The sequence below is a fragment of the Schistosoma haematobium genome, chromosome 5 (genome assembly GCF_000699445.3).
Source record: "Schistosoma haematobium chromosome 5, whole genome shotgun sequence".
In the NCBI taxonomy this organism is placed as follows: domain Eukaryota; kingdom Metazoa; phylum Platyhelminthes; class Trematoda; order Strigeidida; family Schistosomatidae; genus Schistosoma; species Schistosoma haematobium.
Window position 1 is genome coordinate 12,627,355 of NC_067200.1, and position 18,983 is coordinate 12,646,337.

Genomic DNA, 18,983 nt, shown 5'->3' on the forward strand with positions numbered 1-18,983 from the left:
AAAACAACATCTTTGTCCTTCACACAAGCGGCCATTTTCTTGGTGTTCGTTAACATGCCTTTGTAAAGAGGTTTAATGTTATTTCCCACCAATAAGTGCTCGTTTCTCGATGGCTTCTCCTGGTGAACATGAACAGTTTACCGAAGAAAGTACAAGTTCATTTCAGTTTGGTCACGATGAAAGGTCTTCTAAAAGGTAGTTGTAAATCACATTTACGATTGTTTAGTGATGAACAAAAATGTATTCTCGAACTTGAAAGAGCAATCGAGGCTAAAACGAAGGAGAAGAATAGTCTACGTACAGTGCATATTAAATCAAAACTTATTTTGTAGGGGAAAAGTTGCGTTCAATCCTTCGACTGTCTGAGCGTTTGGATGCTTTACTACCGTTGAAATTGGAGTCTAAAGAGAGGGAACTACGTCATTTTCTGGTGAGCAAAATTATATTAGTTTGAACTTTAAGTTGTTTTTTCTCATGATTTGCGTGAGCTTTCGAAATCAGAATGGACTGAATTAACACTGGTTAGGTTAATTTTTGATAAGATATGAGGACGTGCGTAGAAAAGGTTTGTATGTTTAATTGGTCTTAAGCAATTAGTTTCATAGCTACCATACCTATTTCCGTTCGATTTATCGATATTACAAAACAGGGTGAAGAGCACCTCGAGTATTGAAATTAAATTGAAATCAAAAATTGCTATTGTCTCAAAACATTTAGGATTTTGATGAATTATGTGCTAGCTTCTGAAATGCACCGATTTCATTCACTGTTCATAGACCAACTAAACATTGATAGTCTATTTGGGCAGGGTGTATCACGACAGATGTGACTAGCTAAGCCTATTAGCTCCAATGACCATTTAGTTCTCTTCTCTTTTCCCTCATTAAGACGGCGCTTAGTGGTTTCGGTTTCTCATTGCAGTCATCCCGCATTTCAAATTACCTGGCTCAGTCGGACCTCATTATTGGAATTTGAAAGGGTTTTCGAGACTATCATGACTCCAGAGGCCGACTATTCTGTAGCCGTATGGATGATTTCCTCTATTGCATTCATTACGATTTTAGAACCTCTGGACCTCTTTCTAACCTTGACAGTTTTTTGAACCACGCATAAGAAGCGTATCCTCATTATTTCCTTGGTTTTGTATAACATATTTTTGCTGACTGTTTGCTGATTGGCTAATATTTCTTAAGTTAACTTAAGATTCGTTCAAAGGTCGCCCATAAATTAGAGTCTCGCCAAAAACTCTTCTTATACCTAACTTAAGTAATACGATCTAGTGTGCATTGTACAGCAACTGCGAATACTATATTCCTTCCTGGTACTCAAATAATCGAAAAAATCGTATTGATTGTTGAGAAACGTGCAAAATAACTTCTGTGCAGTTGAAAGCACGTCATCTCTTCTCGCCCATATTCAGTACCTTCAAACAAACTTGCTAACAAACCTAGCCTCATCCTACTGTATTACTCTGTGAGCGTGTGGCATGGTCTGTGAAAATTAAGGGTATGTGTAAGCTACAATTTTTTGATCGTGTATTTTCCCAAAGCGTTGTTGTGTGTCGTGAAGCAATCGAGTGTGGGATGTTCCGGGAAGAGATAGGGAAAATCATTTTATGGAGTTGTAAATCCTCGCATCTATGGTGGCTAAATGTAAATTGCGTAGGACAAACCGCCGCCTCCCCCTAAAGACGATGTATTGTGTGAGGGTAGGTCGAAAGCAAGCTAAGGGCGGTCAAACCAAAACGTGACAACAATCCATAAAACCATGGGCTGTTGGACTGAATCATGTAGGTGCGTAAAAACTACCTTGTTGGGGTTCACAAAATTGTAACCAGTGGTTGCAGACGTTCGGTAACATGGTTAGAATCGGTCATTGTTATGTATATGTGTACTCATTAGTCTCTTTTAGATCTTGGATTTCAGAACTACTTTATATCTTTTATTGTGCAGATTAGTTTTGAAATCATATTGTCTGGTTTCTTTTACTGTCACTGATATTTTTAATACTTTGGGATTCGTCTTATTTCATATATCTCTGGTTTGGTGTGGGGACTAGATCCAGTGCACGTATTCTTCAAACTCTACGTTGATGATAACTTATTAACTTTTGAGGCAAACTATAAAAAGATCAAACTGTTCGAAGCAGACAGTAATGTAGTTATCATCATTAAGGCTGAGCTACTAGTACAATACAGAAACTTGTCTTGCAATTCTGTAAGTGCATTTAGTTTTGGAGATACGGATTATTGTATCATGAACTTCACAGAATTCCTTATTCAGTAAACTCAATGCAGAAAAGCATTCCATGTGGATTTTCGACTTGTGTACATGCATGTTGTGTTTGAAGGTATCTTATCTTGCTACTTGTTAGTTCTGGGTTCTACTAGCGCAAGATTATGGATTTTCACTCCTCGAGTACCTATTTGTTTGGTGCTCCTTGGTATTCTGTATTTTTTTCAACTTTGTATAGGATATATTACTAGATCTTTCATTTGGTATCTGCCTCAACGGACTTGAATAAGTTATGTAGTGACCTAAGGTTGACATGCAGCGACCTACCTAAGACATCGATGACTAGTTGAACTATAAGTTCTAAAGCTCAACAGAACTCACAATAAAGACAACTTGAACTTGTTTATCTTGAAAATATAAGTTCCAGATTACAGTCACATGAATAACTGAATTATCTAAAGAGAATAACTAAACAAAAATGTTTTATCACTTCAAGAAAAATTTTCGTACGAAACGGTCATCTAGCCAAAAGTTTTGAAAAAAAAATTATTTTTACAATATTACGACGATTCTGTGTATGTGAAACGGAACGAGTTCAATGGGATCCATGTTCCTGCTAATTGATACGTCCATTAAATCTATGAGATTAACCGAATACTTGGTTTGGTTGCGTGTATCTCAGTTCGGTAATGGTATTCCTTGGAATGAGGGTCGCCTCTTATCCAACAGGTTTGTCCCTCAATATCTACTAGATTCTTTATTCAGAAGAACCTTTTGCAAGAATACCAGATAGAAAAAGGTGGGAGATACGACCACTGCTTTTGTTATGCAAGGACTTCAGCTACATAGTTGTTAAACCTGTTTTATCCTACTAAAGAGTATCGGAGACGTGCTGTTTGATAATAGTTTCCTTTGAATGATCACTCATCGATGATCCCACTACCTTAGTAGTGCTGTGTTCTAAATATTTGTTTGTAGTGATGGTAAAGAACAACATTCTGTTAATTTTCTCATATCAAAACACTGACTTCAGTTGCTCTGACTGTTCTGGGTGTTTCTTGATACTACAAGTTATTTCCCGATTCTCTAATTGGATGTGTATATGGTCTGCCTATGACCCCGGTGAAGGAACGGTTATGTTGTTTCAACATTTATTTACAAATCACGGCTTCCTAGTTGAGGTTTTGGAACTCAGTCTTTACAATTTTGTATTCCTGTATATTTGGTGAAGATATTGTGATGAAATAAAAATGTTTCCTGATTACTCTCCAACTCAATCTGTATATTTTGGTCAGTTGAGTTTTCCTCTTTTGTTTCATCACAACATTTTTTATTTTGCTTTTTGTGATGAATTCTTCATTATTTTGTTGGAAAATGTTCGTGTCATAAATAAGATTAATGGGGACTTATCACACTTCGCTGTCATGACAAAAATCAGAGGAATTGAAAGTGAATAGTATTATAAGACTAAGGAATAAGACCAAACTAAGATTTCATAACTCCCTTATGACGATGTAATAAAAATCCATTCATTCGACCAAATACAACTGATTTTGAGCTAGTAACTACTTGTCTTATCAGCCTGCCTGGTATTGCAACACCTCAAGTGATATGCACCAGTTTGTGTGATTAATCCATATCACTACCATAAACGAATCCAACCACCATTACGAGATATCACTTTTTACTATGGCTAGTTATCTATTCACATACTGCACTCATATTAACTATGGCTTCTCGACATCTTGGTAATATCAATAGTCTTCAGTGATATAGAGCTGTATACGTGGGACAATTAGTGTTTAAGGAGTTCGAATTTCTTACATTACATCAACTTTACTTGATCGCATTAAACTTTCTTGGCTACTCAAGTTCCCATGTCCACTTTTAAAGAAACAGTGACTATTGTTCATATGGAAATAATTTAAAGAAATTCTTCGGATAAATTACCTTAAATTATCCTAGTGTAATACAATTCGATTTCCAATAGAGTAAATGGTTAAAAAATGACCAAGTTTGTCGTTAAACTACAACCAGTTCAAACCTATTAATGTTATTGCTGAATTACTGTGTTAACTGTATAAACGTTTGCATATTTTTGCTCATTGTTTTTCTTTGTACTATTTAGTACTCCAGTGAATCAAATCAGTGCTTGACTGGTTACAAAAATTTTCAATTAATATTGTATTCTGCTTATGTAGTTTTAAATCATAGTTCTTGTGAACACAGCGTATTCTAATTAAAAATTGATTATAATCTATTTCTAGACTAGATATTTTCTGTCGAATATTTCTATGAGCTTAAGTGCTAAGCTCTGAAGCCACTCACATTTCTTCAATCACAACTTCCTTTTTTTGTACTGTGTTTATTCCTATTTCTAATGACTCAGAAGTTAGCTTTTGAATAATTTTGATTTCTGCATCATGCTTAACAATTGTCGCTAAATTGTTAAACGCTGACTACTTGTTAAACCTAAATTTAATAATACCATTCAACCTGATATTTTTGTTCGCTGTTATTGAACATCTTTATTTGTGTATGTGTGTAATTCTTGTAAGCATTGCTTATACATTAAATAAATGAGATAAATACAAATGCAGTTTTTCTATTCTTACAGTTATTTATTAGCAACTAGGATTATTATTACTATGTAGTTTTTGTAATCGATCTTCAAGAATCGTTTGGAAAACAAAATAACCCCTTGATGGCATATTCAGTTATGACTTTTATCAGTTTCTTGTTACTATATGACTTTTTGCCATATGTTTATTGAAATTTCTAGTGCATCTCAATGCTAAATAATAATAATAATAATAATTTTTTACTACGTCCACATTTCTACAGATTTTACTGTGAAACATTGGTGAATAAATTTATGGCCAAATAACTCATTAACCTAATGATTTTGTTTATTAGAACTATTCTTTTTAATCCGTGTTCTGATAAGGAAAATGTCTAATATTGCAATTGTATAGCTTATTTTAAAAAATTGTGTTCTCCATGTAGAAATGCTTTCTCTTCTTAATAAACCTTGAAATCACATAGATCTTAGTTATCCTAAAATAAAACAACTTGTCTGTCACGTAATAGATATAAAATATCTAATTTTTGACAACTAGTTAGTCAGTCATAATGCAGAGCTTGACACCGTGAGTCAGTCCAGGTTGACATACTACAGCACGAAACAAAATAAACCGCAAATTATTAGGAATAATCTCATGTGCAATAATAATAAGAAAAGCTGAACCTTGTGAATATGGCTCGAAATGATAATTAAAAGACATGCTTGGACTCGAGATCTAAAGGAATGTATGGTGCATGCGTCACTAACCACACGGCGGTTTCGATAATCAGGTGAAATTTTTCAGAATTTCACTGCAAATAAACTTCTGTACGTTGTCTCGTTAGCAACATCCCACTTATCCTTGGATTAACTAACATAAAGTTTACTCACTTTCTGAAATTTTAATTTTTCAAGAGTCCTTAATTCAATAGTTGTCTTAACCTTTTGGATGCTGTATCGACTTGAACTTCCAAATAAATGACAGAAAGCATGTTTTGTTTCATTAAGTTAATTCAGTGTTAGAGTTTCTCAAAAATATTATTCTATGGAACAAGTAAACGACAAAAGCTACTATAGTGAACCTATTATTTGCGTCAATTTCAAATGTTCGTGTATTTGTATGTGGATTTATGTGCACGCATTTATAAATCAGAAAAATTTAACTGAACCAAGATTTAATCCAGTGCACTATATATTTTGATTATAACATGTGACTAGGGTTGAACGTTATTTTAAAGGTGACTTTGTAATGACTTTCTTCGTTAGTTTTCATCTTACCTGAAGAGGTGTCAACTGGTTGGTGTGCGTCAATTTTGGCAGCCATAATTTTCAGCTAGAACACTTCATCACATCCCTAAAGATATTTGTTTTAACTGGTTGAGAGCACCAATCAGAGGATTTTCCGATAGGTCTCGACTGGCAAGCATCAAATACAGCTCATTATTTACTTGCTTTGAACTTCATTGTAGTGATCTGATGCTAATAATCTGTAAAAGGGTAAAGCTTCGTAAAATATTGAGGCTTTGAAAATTCTAATAGCTTTGCGTTTTGTAGTTGTATATCCTTTTTAACATGACATGGCCTGTGTTTGTTACTCGATAACAGGAATTTTCTTTTGATCATATAGTAATTTGTTACTTGTAAGCCACTTTAAAGACAGATTTTAAATTCCATCGTACAGTATATTCAGGCTAATAAAGCTAGTAGACAATGCATCAAGGTAACAATTGTCAAGATTTTAAGTTCCAGGAAACATCTCAAAGGCTATGAAAACGTTTTGCCTCCATTTTGGAGGGGATATTTTTTCATATCTGCTGGGATGGAAGTATATATCATAAACCTGTTTCGAGTGATCCATACAATATATTTCCTCATAAGTTTGTGCGTTGAGAAATGGCATTGAACAGAGGTATAAATAAATCAGAAGTTCTTACTACTTGGCTGCTTAAAATACCATGTATACATTTCGTCAGGTGACTAGTACTAAAGTGTTAAATTTCAGCAATAAATTGGTTTTGGTCACATCCATATTTCTGATGTGTTAGTGATTTAACTGGATTTTCAACATAGTGAATGCCAGTAGCCAACGTAATTCTTCTGATAATTGTTTTTCTTTTCCCTTATTTTATATCGTTTCTTAGCTCCCTTCAGTGCCTCGTTCGAATGCGTGTGACGTTGATGCTAACAAAAGCCAGACCACTTCAGGCGGCTGTACAATTAGTTCCAATGTTCGCCCCGTTCCATCCTTGGTTAGTGGGTTAACCAAGTCTGTAGATAGTTTATTGGGTCCTGCAAATGCAGTGGCCCGTGCTACTAGTTCAAAAGGCGGGGCTCTTCTACCTACTCCTTATCCTAATCCTTCTCAGGCTAGTGGTAAATCTGTTACCCATAATCGTGGTATGCTACCGTCAGGAATTCATTCACAATCCACCAAGGCTTCTGTAGACAATGGACCATATATTAAAGATGTTCCAAATTATGCAGATGTATTAATTGATTCTTCTGTTAACTTGATACTATCTCGTTTACGCCGGACACAGTGTAATTTTGATAAACTTGTTGCAGCTAATCAATCGGAACTGCAGTCATTTACTTTTACTCAAAACAGGTAGGTTTAAGCGGTGAAAAGCATGTTATTAGTTTAGGCTGATACATAAGATTTAAAACCCCTTGTCCAAAGTCTTACGAAAATTACGGTAGCGTACTTGGTTACTTACTTAGTAGTATTAAAGTGTGTAAAGCTACACAACTGCTGATATTTTGACATTCGTGCTTCACTTAATGTGTCAGCATAATGACTTGGTTAGGTTTTTCATTTAACTTACCTCTATTCATTTTGTTCCCCTTTGATCAACGGGATTTACATAGACTGTTCATCTATGTTGCTTCCGAATTTTGTTACTCGAGTGTTATTGAAATGCTTCTGTATATTAGTAATCTATTTTCGTGCGTAATCGGATGCTACTTTGCTGATACAGAAACTTTTGTTGTATCTGAATATTATGAACTTCTTAGAATTTATGGATACTTATTAGTTATTTCGTAGTTTTTTTTCTCTAGAAATTAGTTATTAGTTTGTGATTTGCGACATGCTAACAATTCTTTAACATCAAAATTTCTGTTGCCTTGATATCATTTGCATTACACTTGCCTTTCTTATTTATTTGAACACGTAAATATTGGTAAGAAGAGGCACTGAACACATATGCGCCACACAAGTCACTTGATTTGTGTATGGGCTGTGATACTGCCCGGGTGCCCAGACTAAAGGAGGTGGTTTTCTTAGGAGGACACAGGCGGAGCTTTCGACCTAAATATCTGATCCACAAGGCAGTGGAGCAACATCAGGAGATCCAGTCTCATGGTAGCTGGTGACCAACAAGAGGTTAATACTGTTTCTTCCTTCATGATACTGGAGCCCATGTACACCGTTATTTTGAAATCAGGGTTTTCTATCTCTAGGTGAAGCTTCCGTGTTCACCAACCCGGTTAGACCGCCGGACATTCGTTTTTCGTCCTCAATTTCGTAAACAATACCCGGGCCGCGAGAAGGCAGTTTGTAGGACTTCTTTTGCACTGGCTGTATACGCGTGGCCATGTGAGAGCATTTCGAGAAGGAGAGCTGACTCTTCCAACCTTCGGTCGTACCTGGGCATTTGGGGGCATGTACCGCAAATAATAGAATATGATGACTTCGCTTGACATTCAGTCTTTATCTTCCTCTCGATCTTGAGCTCCAGCATTACTACGTACAAAACATTCTACTCTGTCTTTTCGAACCACATACCTACTATTTAGTCATTCATTTTATCTATGGTGCCACACTATTTCCACCTTTTTTGTTATTTTTATCTCATGCTAGTCATGCATGAAAACTTGGCCTAACTAATTCACATTTGTGCCAGGCTCTTTGTCGATGATGTCTATCAAAAACCGTTTGTTTCATCTATAGCGGTAACAAATCATTAAAAACCTTTAGTTCATAAGTAGACTGTTAGCAAGTACCTATAATTATTCAGTGCATCTTTTTTTAATTCTAATAGTGAATAGTAATCCTATAGGTATTAACTTTGCAAAAATGCATTTCGTTGTCTTATTCTCGCTTATTCAACTTATAGTCAAAATGGAAAAAGAATGATGATGCGTATTCGTGTTCTTGAACATGAAAATGAAGAACTAGCAAATGTCAATCGTACTGGTCGAACTGCTCGGTTAGAATCAGAAATTTCTTTACGACGTGCATTCGTAAATGACTTGAAAAATGCTCATTCAGGTAAGTGTATGTATATATGTGTGTGAGGGGGGAACTTAAGTTTTAGTCACGGTGTGTGACCAATAATAAAGATATGTAGACAAATTGTTCCATTTACTTACTTGTCCCAATCACAATAAATGCATTGAGTATGTAAAAAGCGCTTCATGGAACAGTACTTATGTGTATTCATCACAATAACCATTCTCGTTTTCTTGATATCATCGATAATAAGATTAACTCTCACCTTGTCACATTGTCGCTCTTCAGTTTCAATGAAGAATCGTCCAGTTCAAAAGTATTTCATTTCACTATCACAAACTAGTGAAAAGTCAGTAAATATTACTTCGTTCTCATAACTCATTAGTTCATACTCACGTACTCAATTTACGCCTCGTTTCATTGTCTACTATAGTAACCTAATTCAGTGTTGCTTTTGCTGTAAGTAAATTGTTAAATATCGCGGAACCTTGAAAACTGCTTACTTAATGACAAATTGCTCAGTATCAAAATCATGTGTTTTTATATTCCTATTAGTATTATCCATTTGTGAACTAACTGGCTTATCGTGATTCACCGGATAATTGCTAGTTTGACAGTGACTATGTAATTAACACACACCATATAAAAACATCTAATCTGAAAAATTGCATAATATATGTTTTCGCATTTGAAAAATGCAAGCTTTGGTTTAGCAATTTACCTGATGTTTTATTTTATATATGAATTCAGTGTAAAATTAAAGTAATTTGGCCACCAATTTAATGTAGATTAGTAAGCTATCAGTTCAGTTAACAATTGCCTGTCACATATATATTCATATAATCGGCTTCCTTCCAGATTATTTGTATGAACGCCAATGGGACTATCTACTATTCAGCTTCCCAAACGAAATTAAGTGTAGCTCGGTTAAAACTCCCAACTTACGAAGTTCTAATGGTTTTATCACTAAGCTACAACTCCATAATATTCAATGTATAGGTCAAAGTTAGTGTTTTATATCGACCTAGTAAAATAAAGCGGCCTGCTTGAATATCTGGGCTACCTGTTTCTGCCATCTGATTATTTCAACAAGTTATCTGTTTTTTTCATTTGTTTTAACTTATAATTATGTCCATTAATCGCATAACCTATTCAGGCGCTTTTATGAAAAGCCTACGACCTTTCGCTGCACAAGTTACAAAAAAGTACTATAAAAGACGTCGTGGTGGTTGGCAATATGCGTTAAAGAGAATGAACATTATTCGTATGTCGATTCCCAAGCTGCTAAATTCTAACTGCCGATCACGAATCAACGAAGTGGACTATCTGCAATTCCTACTAAGTCAAAATATGTATCGTAATTGTGGTGTCATCACAATTCAAGAATCTTGGTTAAATGATTTACAGGATGACTGCCTAGTATCACTACGTGACTTCAAAATTTATCGTCAGGATCGATCAAACAATAAAAAGAGGTGTGGTGGCGGTGTAGCTACGTTTGTAAACACAAACTGGTGTCGATCTTCGTTTGTGTGTTTTAAGTTTTCAAATGATTGTCTAACTCTAAGATGTCGTCCAAAACATCTGAATAAATACAAATATGTTTATGTTACTAGTATCTACGTTACTCCAGATTGCACATCATCTGCACTATCTGTTTTCGCTGATGAATTCACTGAGTTCGCTGTTACTGCCTTCAGTGATTCACTTTCAGTTGTACGTGGTGATTTCAATTCATTTGACTATAGCTTCCTTAAGTCACTTGGTCACCAAAATGTAGTAGATTTTCCTACCCGTTTGGATGCTCATTTAGACTTCGTCTTCATTAATGATGTGGGTATATATGCGACTCGAAAACGTGCTCCATTGTCTAGCTCGGATCACTGTATAATTCGTGTTCTACCTAAATTATATGAAAAGCATGGGAAGAGTACACTGTCACATCAAACCAAGAAAGTCAAATATAGGAATTACTCAGAAGAAAATATCCGAAATCTGAAAAACATGTTTCATACGACTAACTGGGAATTATTTACAGATGACTCACTGGAAAACACTACTGATGTTATCACTTGTTACCTTAAATTCTGTTTTGATATTTGTTGTCCCACTGAAACCATTTTTGTAAATTTTGATCAACTTACATTTTCACAACTAAAACGATTAAAGGAGATGAAAGAAAGAATGTACAAGGAGAAGAACTCTAATGAAGTTCGTAAGCTAAATGGTCTGATAAACCTAGAGATTAGACGTCTCAATTCTATGTTTACTCAAAAACTCTTGTCTTGCAAAAACTCTCCAAGTATGTGGAAACTCTTTAAAGAACTTACAGGTGACAGACAGTTTAGAAGCGATAACCAGCTGAATGTTTGACTTAAATAAGTCTTTTGTACGTCAGTCATCTGATGTGATGCTCCCTCTATCCACGGGTTTAAATAATAGCTGTGTTCCTACTTTCACTGAAACTGATGTACGAAGATGTCTCCAGTCACTTAATTCATCTCGATGTTTGGGACCTGATGGTATCCCAGACGTCCTTTTTATAAAGTGTGGTGACGTCCCATGTTATCCGTTCACAGCTATCTTTAACAGATCCTTCTCATCTAATCTCATACCGAAAATGTGGAGAAAGATGAAGATAATTCCTGTACCCAAGAAAGCATCTGGTGATAAGAATGTAAAATTTAGACCTATTGCAATAACTTCACCCTTCCTCAAAACAATGGAAAAATTAATAATACTTCCACTTCAGCCTGCGATAAAAGAGCATATTGATCAATATCAGTTTGCTTACAGACGCAAAAGAAGCACTTTAGATGCTGTTGCTGTTCTACATCACAACATAGTGTTCAACTTAGAAAACGGTGAAAAGTATGTTCGATGTGCTTTTCTGGACTATACTTCAGCTTTTGATTCTATACCAAGACAACGTTTACTTAACAAGTTAATCAGCGTCAACACTGACAGCTGGATAACCAACTGGCTGTGTTCCTACCTCCGGAAGGGAACAGTACACTGTGTTTGGAGGAAAGTGTTCAGAGTCTCTACTGTCTCATGAAGGTGTACCGCAAGGAGCTGTTCTTTCACCTCTTCTTTTGTCTTTTTCTGCATGATCTGCCATCTTGCACAGAAAACATTTTTGTAAAATATGCGGATGATCTCACTGTATGTATGCCTATCTCTTCCTCCTTACATTCCATAGAAATGAATGAGTTTTTGTCTCGTATCGATTGTTGGTCTGTTGATAATGGTCTCATATTTATTCCGTCTAAATGTCAAGCTTTAGCATGAGACATGAACGGCATCTAACCACCATTTTGAGATCCCATAATGCTTGTGCCATTGGAGACTCGTTGATAAACACAGTGTCGAAGATTAATTATCTTGGTGTCACCTTTTCCTCTGATCTGTCTTGGTCTTCTCACGTTTTATTGTTATCAAAGAAGGTTTTCCGTCTGACCTACTACATAAAGAGATTGCATGCTCTTGGGATTACTCGTCATTTACTCTTACAATTCGTCAATTCTTGCATATTACCTATTATTTTTTAATGTTCTCCATTATTCCTTCCCGGGCTTTTGAGAAAAGACTTTGCTGTATTGAGGAGAATGCTGAAGGCAGTTAGCAAGATGTGTGGTGAATCTTTCGAGGTCATAATTAATATGGTTGTCGACAGACATCTAAAATCATGCAAACTCCCGGCAGGTGTTATTTTATCACATACTAGCCATCCCCTTCACTCTTATCTTTCTCCTTGTATATCTTCTGGTAGAACGAGACGCAATTACATTAAAATCCATGTACGCAAGCAAAAGTATAAAAGTTTTATAATACCTTACCTTGCAAATATACTCTGTGACGAACAGGTTGTTAGAGTTAACCTAGTCAATAACCTACATTCTTATCCTGTCTTTAATTTTAAAAGTTGTACAGTTTTTCGTTTTTTTTTAAAAAAGCCTTTTTATTTTTTTTGTATTTGTTACTGTGTTTTTTTGTTGGTGTTGCGTAAGTAACTTGTTGAAATACCCTGTGCTGAGAATTCTATATTGTACCAAAATATAATATTGAATAAAACCATTAATAATAGAAAATAATTATTATTGAATAAACCGGCCTATTCATATATATAAACTGCTGATTATTATAAGTTCAAGTGCTATTCAGTAGTGATCTGATTTTCATGGAACTAAGGTCGGGAATGTACATGTCATTTGAAAGTATAAAATAGTAATCCTTACTCATTCAGTGCTAAACAAATTTAAGTCTTATAGCTAGACGGTGTTATTTCCCAAATACTGTATGTCATTGGAATTATTGAACATTTTTCGTTATATTAGTATCTGACAGACAGATCTATGATTGGATTATTTTCAAAATACAATATAAAACCAGTAGTTTCTACTTTTGCATACGTAATCGTAGTTTTTCCATTTTTAATCTTGTAAATCAATGATATTCCCTGAAAGCATTCTGATTTTCGTCTATAATCTTTATGTTAGCTAACTTTCTTTAGATATCTTTTCATTGGAATTTTATCTTCATGGAGAATTCACTTTTCACTTATTTAATGGACTTTAAAATTTTAGTGTGTGGTTCCTGGTAAAGATATACAAACTAGTGGTTCACCTGCTTCTCTTCCTAAAACAAATAATTTAACACATATGATCGTCCAAATAAATTAATATCGTAAAATAAATGATAAGAATTTCAAATCAGTTCGTAATTCATTATGTCACTCACAGTTCAACGTTTTTTTATGGCAATACAATCAGAGTTTTCTGTTCCAAATCTGTAAGCTCGACGAAAAGTTGACATGTATTTCTTTTCTAAGAACAATTGGTTTTGGACATATTTAAAGTATATTAGCTACAATTTTGTTATGCTGCTCTAAGGAAGGCGTTTCAACTTACCAAGATAACTGTGAAAAGTATTTTAAAGCTCTGTCCCATTTGTAACATTCGTCCTAGTTTGTTGTACCGTAGTCATGAGGAAAGGGACATCTACTGAGACTTTTTTAATATTTGTTTGCGCACTATAATTTTTTAGTTACTTCTTTCTGTTGAGGACTTATCTGACAAGATCAGCTGGATTTTTTTCAAACTTTTGACTTGTAAACTCTATGTAGAGATAGTTTTTTGTTCTTACTTAATTCTTGTAAGCACTGAGTCTGTTTGATACCGTGTCTAACAGTTTCTTATCGCTTTTTATTCTTTTAATAATTGTTCTTAATTCGTTTGCATCTGCTAATTGAGTACTCAATAAATGCTTTATTTTTTGTTGTTGAAGATATGGAGTATTTAGTGGAGGAGGCTGAGACTGAAACTGAAATGCTTGGTAGTTCTTTAATGATGCTGCAACAAAGACTACAACTAACTCAAAGCACTGCAGAACTCTTGGCTTCCGAACTACAAAAACTAGAACCAGTGATTTGTGCTGGGATGATGAATTCCGATGGCGATACTGATGCTAAGGACGTGTTGTTACATGAGGAAACAAAATTAGAAGACGTTACTTGTGTGTCTCCTGGACGACTGCAAAATTCTCTGAACGATAGTCTATACGATGAGGAGCTTATTTTGGATCCAGGTATTGAAATTAGCCGACAGTCTTCGGAATCTCCCAAATCCTATACTGATATACCAGTCGTTAGCGACGTCAATTCTCGGGTGACAGAAACTAAATATAATAAAAAGTCATGTATTTATGCCCGAGTTCTCCCCAAACCTGAAAATAATATTTCTGATGACGAAAATTTCGGTAAATCGAAACGTAGACGTGTCTCAGGTAGTTGTGGAGATTCATCAAATGAAAAATGCACAAGTCATTTAGACTCTTTATCATTTTTACCTGCTCCATTGTCTAGGAATACAGTATCTACTTCCGCCAGTGATCGAACTAAATCGCGTCCTGTAATCCCTGTACGCGGTCCACAACGGACGTTTCATTCAAACCGTGAGCATACTGCTCAAGTTACTCAAATAAAATCCATTTCATCAACAACAGCATCACCATTAGATGAATCTATTTCTAGTAAACTTTTAAAACTTTCTAAATTTAATAGTCAGTTAACTGTTGATTCCTCCATAAAATCCCCATGTATAAAGTCTTTCACATCTAATCATCCTAATGTTATTGATGGCTCGTCTTCATGAAATCCCTTTCCTATCCATTTATTTGTTCAAAATCTCTTACCTGTCTCTTTCGTATGTTGGATGTTATTTTTATCGTGTTTGTTTCTTCCTATATGGAGTGGTGTGTGTGTGTATTCAAATAGAAATTATTCTTGATTGTTTGATTTGCTGATGATGTTTGTCTTGATTTCCGATAGGTGGCTCGCTCGTGTTTGTTCCTAATTTGTTGGGCTTATGTTTCTTTCTTCACGCTCATAGATAAATGTATTCTCGTTCAATCTTTTTTTTATAAACGAACTACTGTTTCTTAAATGATATATCGAATAACACTGATAATCAATTAAACCCCACTTGTGTTTCCCTTCTGCGTTTGCACTCTATATATACATATATAAAAGAAATTGGATGTACTTAATATATGCTCCTGTCAATTTTTAAGTAGTGCGCGTATTAATAATTAAAAAAAATCTTTACAAAATAAACTAGCTATACATTATTTTGAACAAAAAGAAAGACTAGTTAAGTTTTCTCATTCTTTGCTATGATTAGTCTCAAGGTGTTATCAATCCTTTTGATTTAGATACTCAATACATTGAATATTATGTCGGTTTGATTTCATATAGGTGACATTATTGTTGATATTATTCATTATTATTATTATTGCTATATATAATGATGATGATGATGATCGTGATGTGAATGAAGTTAGCGATCAGTTGCATTTATTATCCATCAAAAGAATCACTTGAACATGTATACATATATCTTTCTGTCTGTATTCAGATAGACAAGGTATCTAATTTAATGAGAAAACAGTGAGAATTTTACTATTCACATATTATTAATGTATATATTTGTCAAAACAATATACATTTTAAAAATGCATAATAATATCACGAATTATTAACACAGATATTGATATGTGCAAATCTAAGTCATCTCATTTATTCATTACCAACAGCAGTGCTTTCACCCACGTACACAGGAATAGTGTGGCGTTTATGTATCGAAGCAAGTTACTGTTCATGTGTATTGCAATTTTATCGTTTCAGGTATTCCTTTTTTTCTAAACTGCCAATTATATGAGTATCTTTTTTACTCTATTTTTCTAATTTGGATATTTTTAGATTTAATTTTGAAAAATTATTTTTATACATAAACCTACTTCATTATTTCTGTTAACGTTCTTTATTGTTGGAAAGTTCTCTTTCTCAGATTTCATACTACCTACCGACCTGTGTGTGTGTGTGTGTGAACTGACCGGAAGAAGCTCTCAGTTTGTGATAGGAAGCAATTAACACTGTATAGAAAATTATGTGGTAATAACATTCTCAACGCTAAAACTTAGAATGATAATCAGTTCTGTTATTAGAAACATTTAGGTTTAAGAGGATCAAAGTTGTAAAATTTTCGAAGTAACAGTCACAATTATTCAGAAAAGCACCGAATTTCATACCAAAAGGCTGTCAGTGCATTACATTCGTAATTAATGCTCAATTCATATAGTGTATATACAACCGATTGATTGACATTAAGTTCACAAAACGTAACGGGATTGAATCCGTTTGTTTTTCTGCTGTTTGGATTTACTTTTATTCTGGTTGCCACGGCTTCCAATATACCGTTTACTTCTGAACCTGTCATGCTTTTATTTCAGCTGTGCATTATGTTATTCATCATTAGGATATGATAAGATCGTAGAGATCATTCTACTTGCTTTTTAAGAAGTTATGGTAATGCTTCTTATAAGCCGTTTTGTATAAAGCTTTTGTTTACTTCAAAATTGGAAGTCACCTAAGGAATGACTATCTTGAAAAATATATTAAAAAGAAATAACCTTGAGTCACATCAGGATCGCCCACATTTCAATAATATAATTGTGAAACACAATCGACTGTGAGCAAATTACTTTTATTAGTGCCAATTTCGCTTGATATCCACGTAACTATCCTTATCACTTTGTGTTATACATTCGAGTGGTGTTTCTTGGAGAAAGGATCATTCTTCTTAAATATTTGTTTTTTTTCATGGGATTCGTACTTCACACTATTAGGGAATTTTTTCAAAAAAGAAAAGTATGGAAATTACCAATGCTTGCGTTGAAATTGTTTTAAGACTGGAAAGTTTCATTTAATGAAAAAAACAAAACAATGAGAGTCATCATGTTCAGATGAAATTATTTAAGTATAAGTGTGAATTTCTTGGCCTCTATCAAAAAATCAAGATTGTTACAATGTAGTGAATTCAAAGCTTTGTGCGTAAACAGATTTGACTCATACAATTATCTTTATGTAATTAATCTTCGTTTCTAGATGAAATGAAGCTACATACTGCATTCTTTTATTTTAGATAATATTAAAGTTTTAATCCATATTTACAAAATATCATGTATTCTTTGTACGTGGGAGATAATCGTTTCGGAATATTTTTAAAAAAATCTCCATAAACTCTGAAGTGTGTTTGATAACTTGTAGTAATTACTCATATAATAATCTTTAACTGGATGCTAACCAATTACGAAATTATTATATTAGAAAGTCTTTCCTGCAGTAATTTTGTTTCTTTTATAACTCAAATCATTTGATCATTACTTATTTGAGTAGATAGAAGTAATCAACTGCTTTTGTTGTTTGTTATTGGTCACTGTGAGGTATTCGTTCTAATGAGTAGTAATATACAATTAACTGGGAATACATGATTAAAATATATGTTAATAAATTATGCGAGTAGAGAAATTAATGAATAGCTTATTTGCAGAGTATGATATTGTAGTCTAAATTGCTTATCTCTGTTTTTACTGCGTAGTCTTATTGTTTATAGTATTTTGATATTTTAAGCTTTTATTTAGTATATCGATAGTCGATGTGTTTTTACTGTTTTGTAACTATCGTTAAATTGTCAACTAAATTATCGCTCTATTTTGTATCACTCAGGATTTAGTTGTGTATAAATTGTGATTTCTCTCGTGGAATTTTGCCATGTTCTCAAAGCTTTTAATCCTACAAGTTTGACTCAGTATTAAAATGTTGGTTTGGTGTGTTCTTCTTCTGACTGGCTATTAGGTATAAACTTTCGCGGTCCTTGCTTATCGTCAGTTGTTTGGTTAGATAGATGTAAGGTAGATTCGTAGCCAATGAACTCTTTGTTTTATGATTTAATTATGTCAACATGTAGAGGACTGAAGGTCGCCACAGTATTGCTTCATAAGGAAGTTGAAGCCTACCATTTACATTGAATGTTCTTTTTAGTCAATACAGAATGACATCAAATTCTCCGTCAGCCTATTCATTTTCGATAGAATTTGGTGTGAGAACACTTCATTAGTCGGCTGACTGCAGGGATATTATGGGAACCCGAAAAAAATATTTGATCGCCTGTACTTTTTATGGGAAATTGTTTGGATTCTAAGTATCCACTGTTTGGATGTTATTTAATTGGTGCGAATATGAAATTGTTTTGGTAAATGCATTTTAAATGATCATTCTAATCATAGGACAGCTTTGTATCTTTATCAGTTATAACAAATAATTTTGGCTGTTGGTAATTTGCCAAATTTCAGTATTTTCATCCTATATCTTAATTAGTGTATGTGCTTCATGGACAAATTACGAAAGTTGATAGTCTTCTGTAATGTAAACATTTGCCTTACTGTATTTTTATTCCTAGCAGCCACTGAAAAGTTGTGGAAAACACTAGTTTTTGAGTTCATCATTACTAATGCCATGTCATTGTTTTGAAATAGATGGATCAGTCTATTGTACATATACGTATTTGAGTTTATTGTTCATTCACATCTGTCCAGTAGACTACAACTCTCTTTT

General features: G+C 34.1%; 1 protein-coding gene across 3 annotated transcripts in view; it reads left to right on the forward strand.

Moving 5' to 3' along the window:
• The window catches only part of MS3_00009173 (uncharacterized protein), a gene marked incomplete at its 5' end in the record, with an annotated part of 19,881 nt that continues 898 nt past the window's right edge, over positions 1-18,983 (forward strand). Inside the window, 7 exons of one of the 3 annotated variants that reach the window (XM_035733253.2) lie at positions 55-62; positions 97-195; positions 227-297; positions 333-430; positions 6,939-7,405; positions 8,916-9,070; positions 14,318-16,214. In XM_035733253.2, the coding sequence (XP_035587575.1) occupies positions 55-62; positions 97-195; positions 227-297; positions 333-430; positions 6,939-7,405; positions 8,916-9,070; positions 14,318-15,183 (1,764 nt within the window). In that variant the 3' untranslated portion in view covers positions 15,184-16,214. Of the gene's footprint in view, positions 196-226; positions 298-332; positions 431-462; positions 7,406-8,915; positions 11,534-14,317; positions 16,215-18,983 lie in introns of those variants that run through there. The other 2 variants (XM_051217506.1, XM_051217507.1) reach the window with 2 other exon arrangements.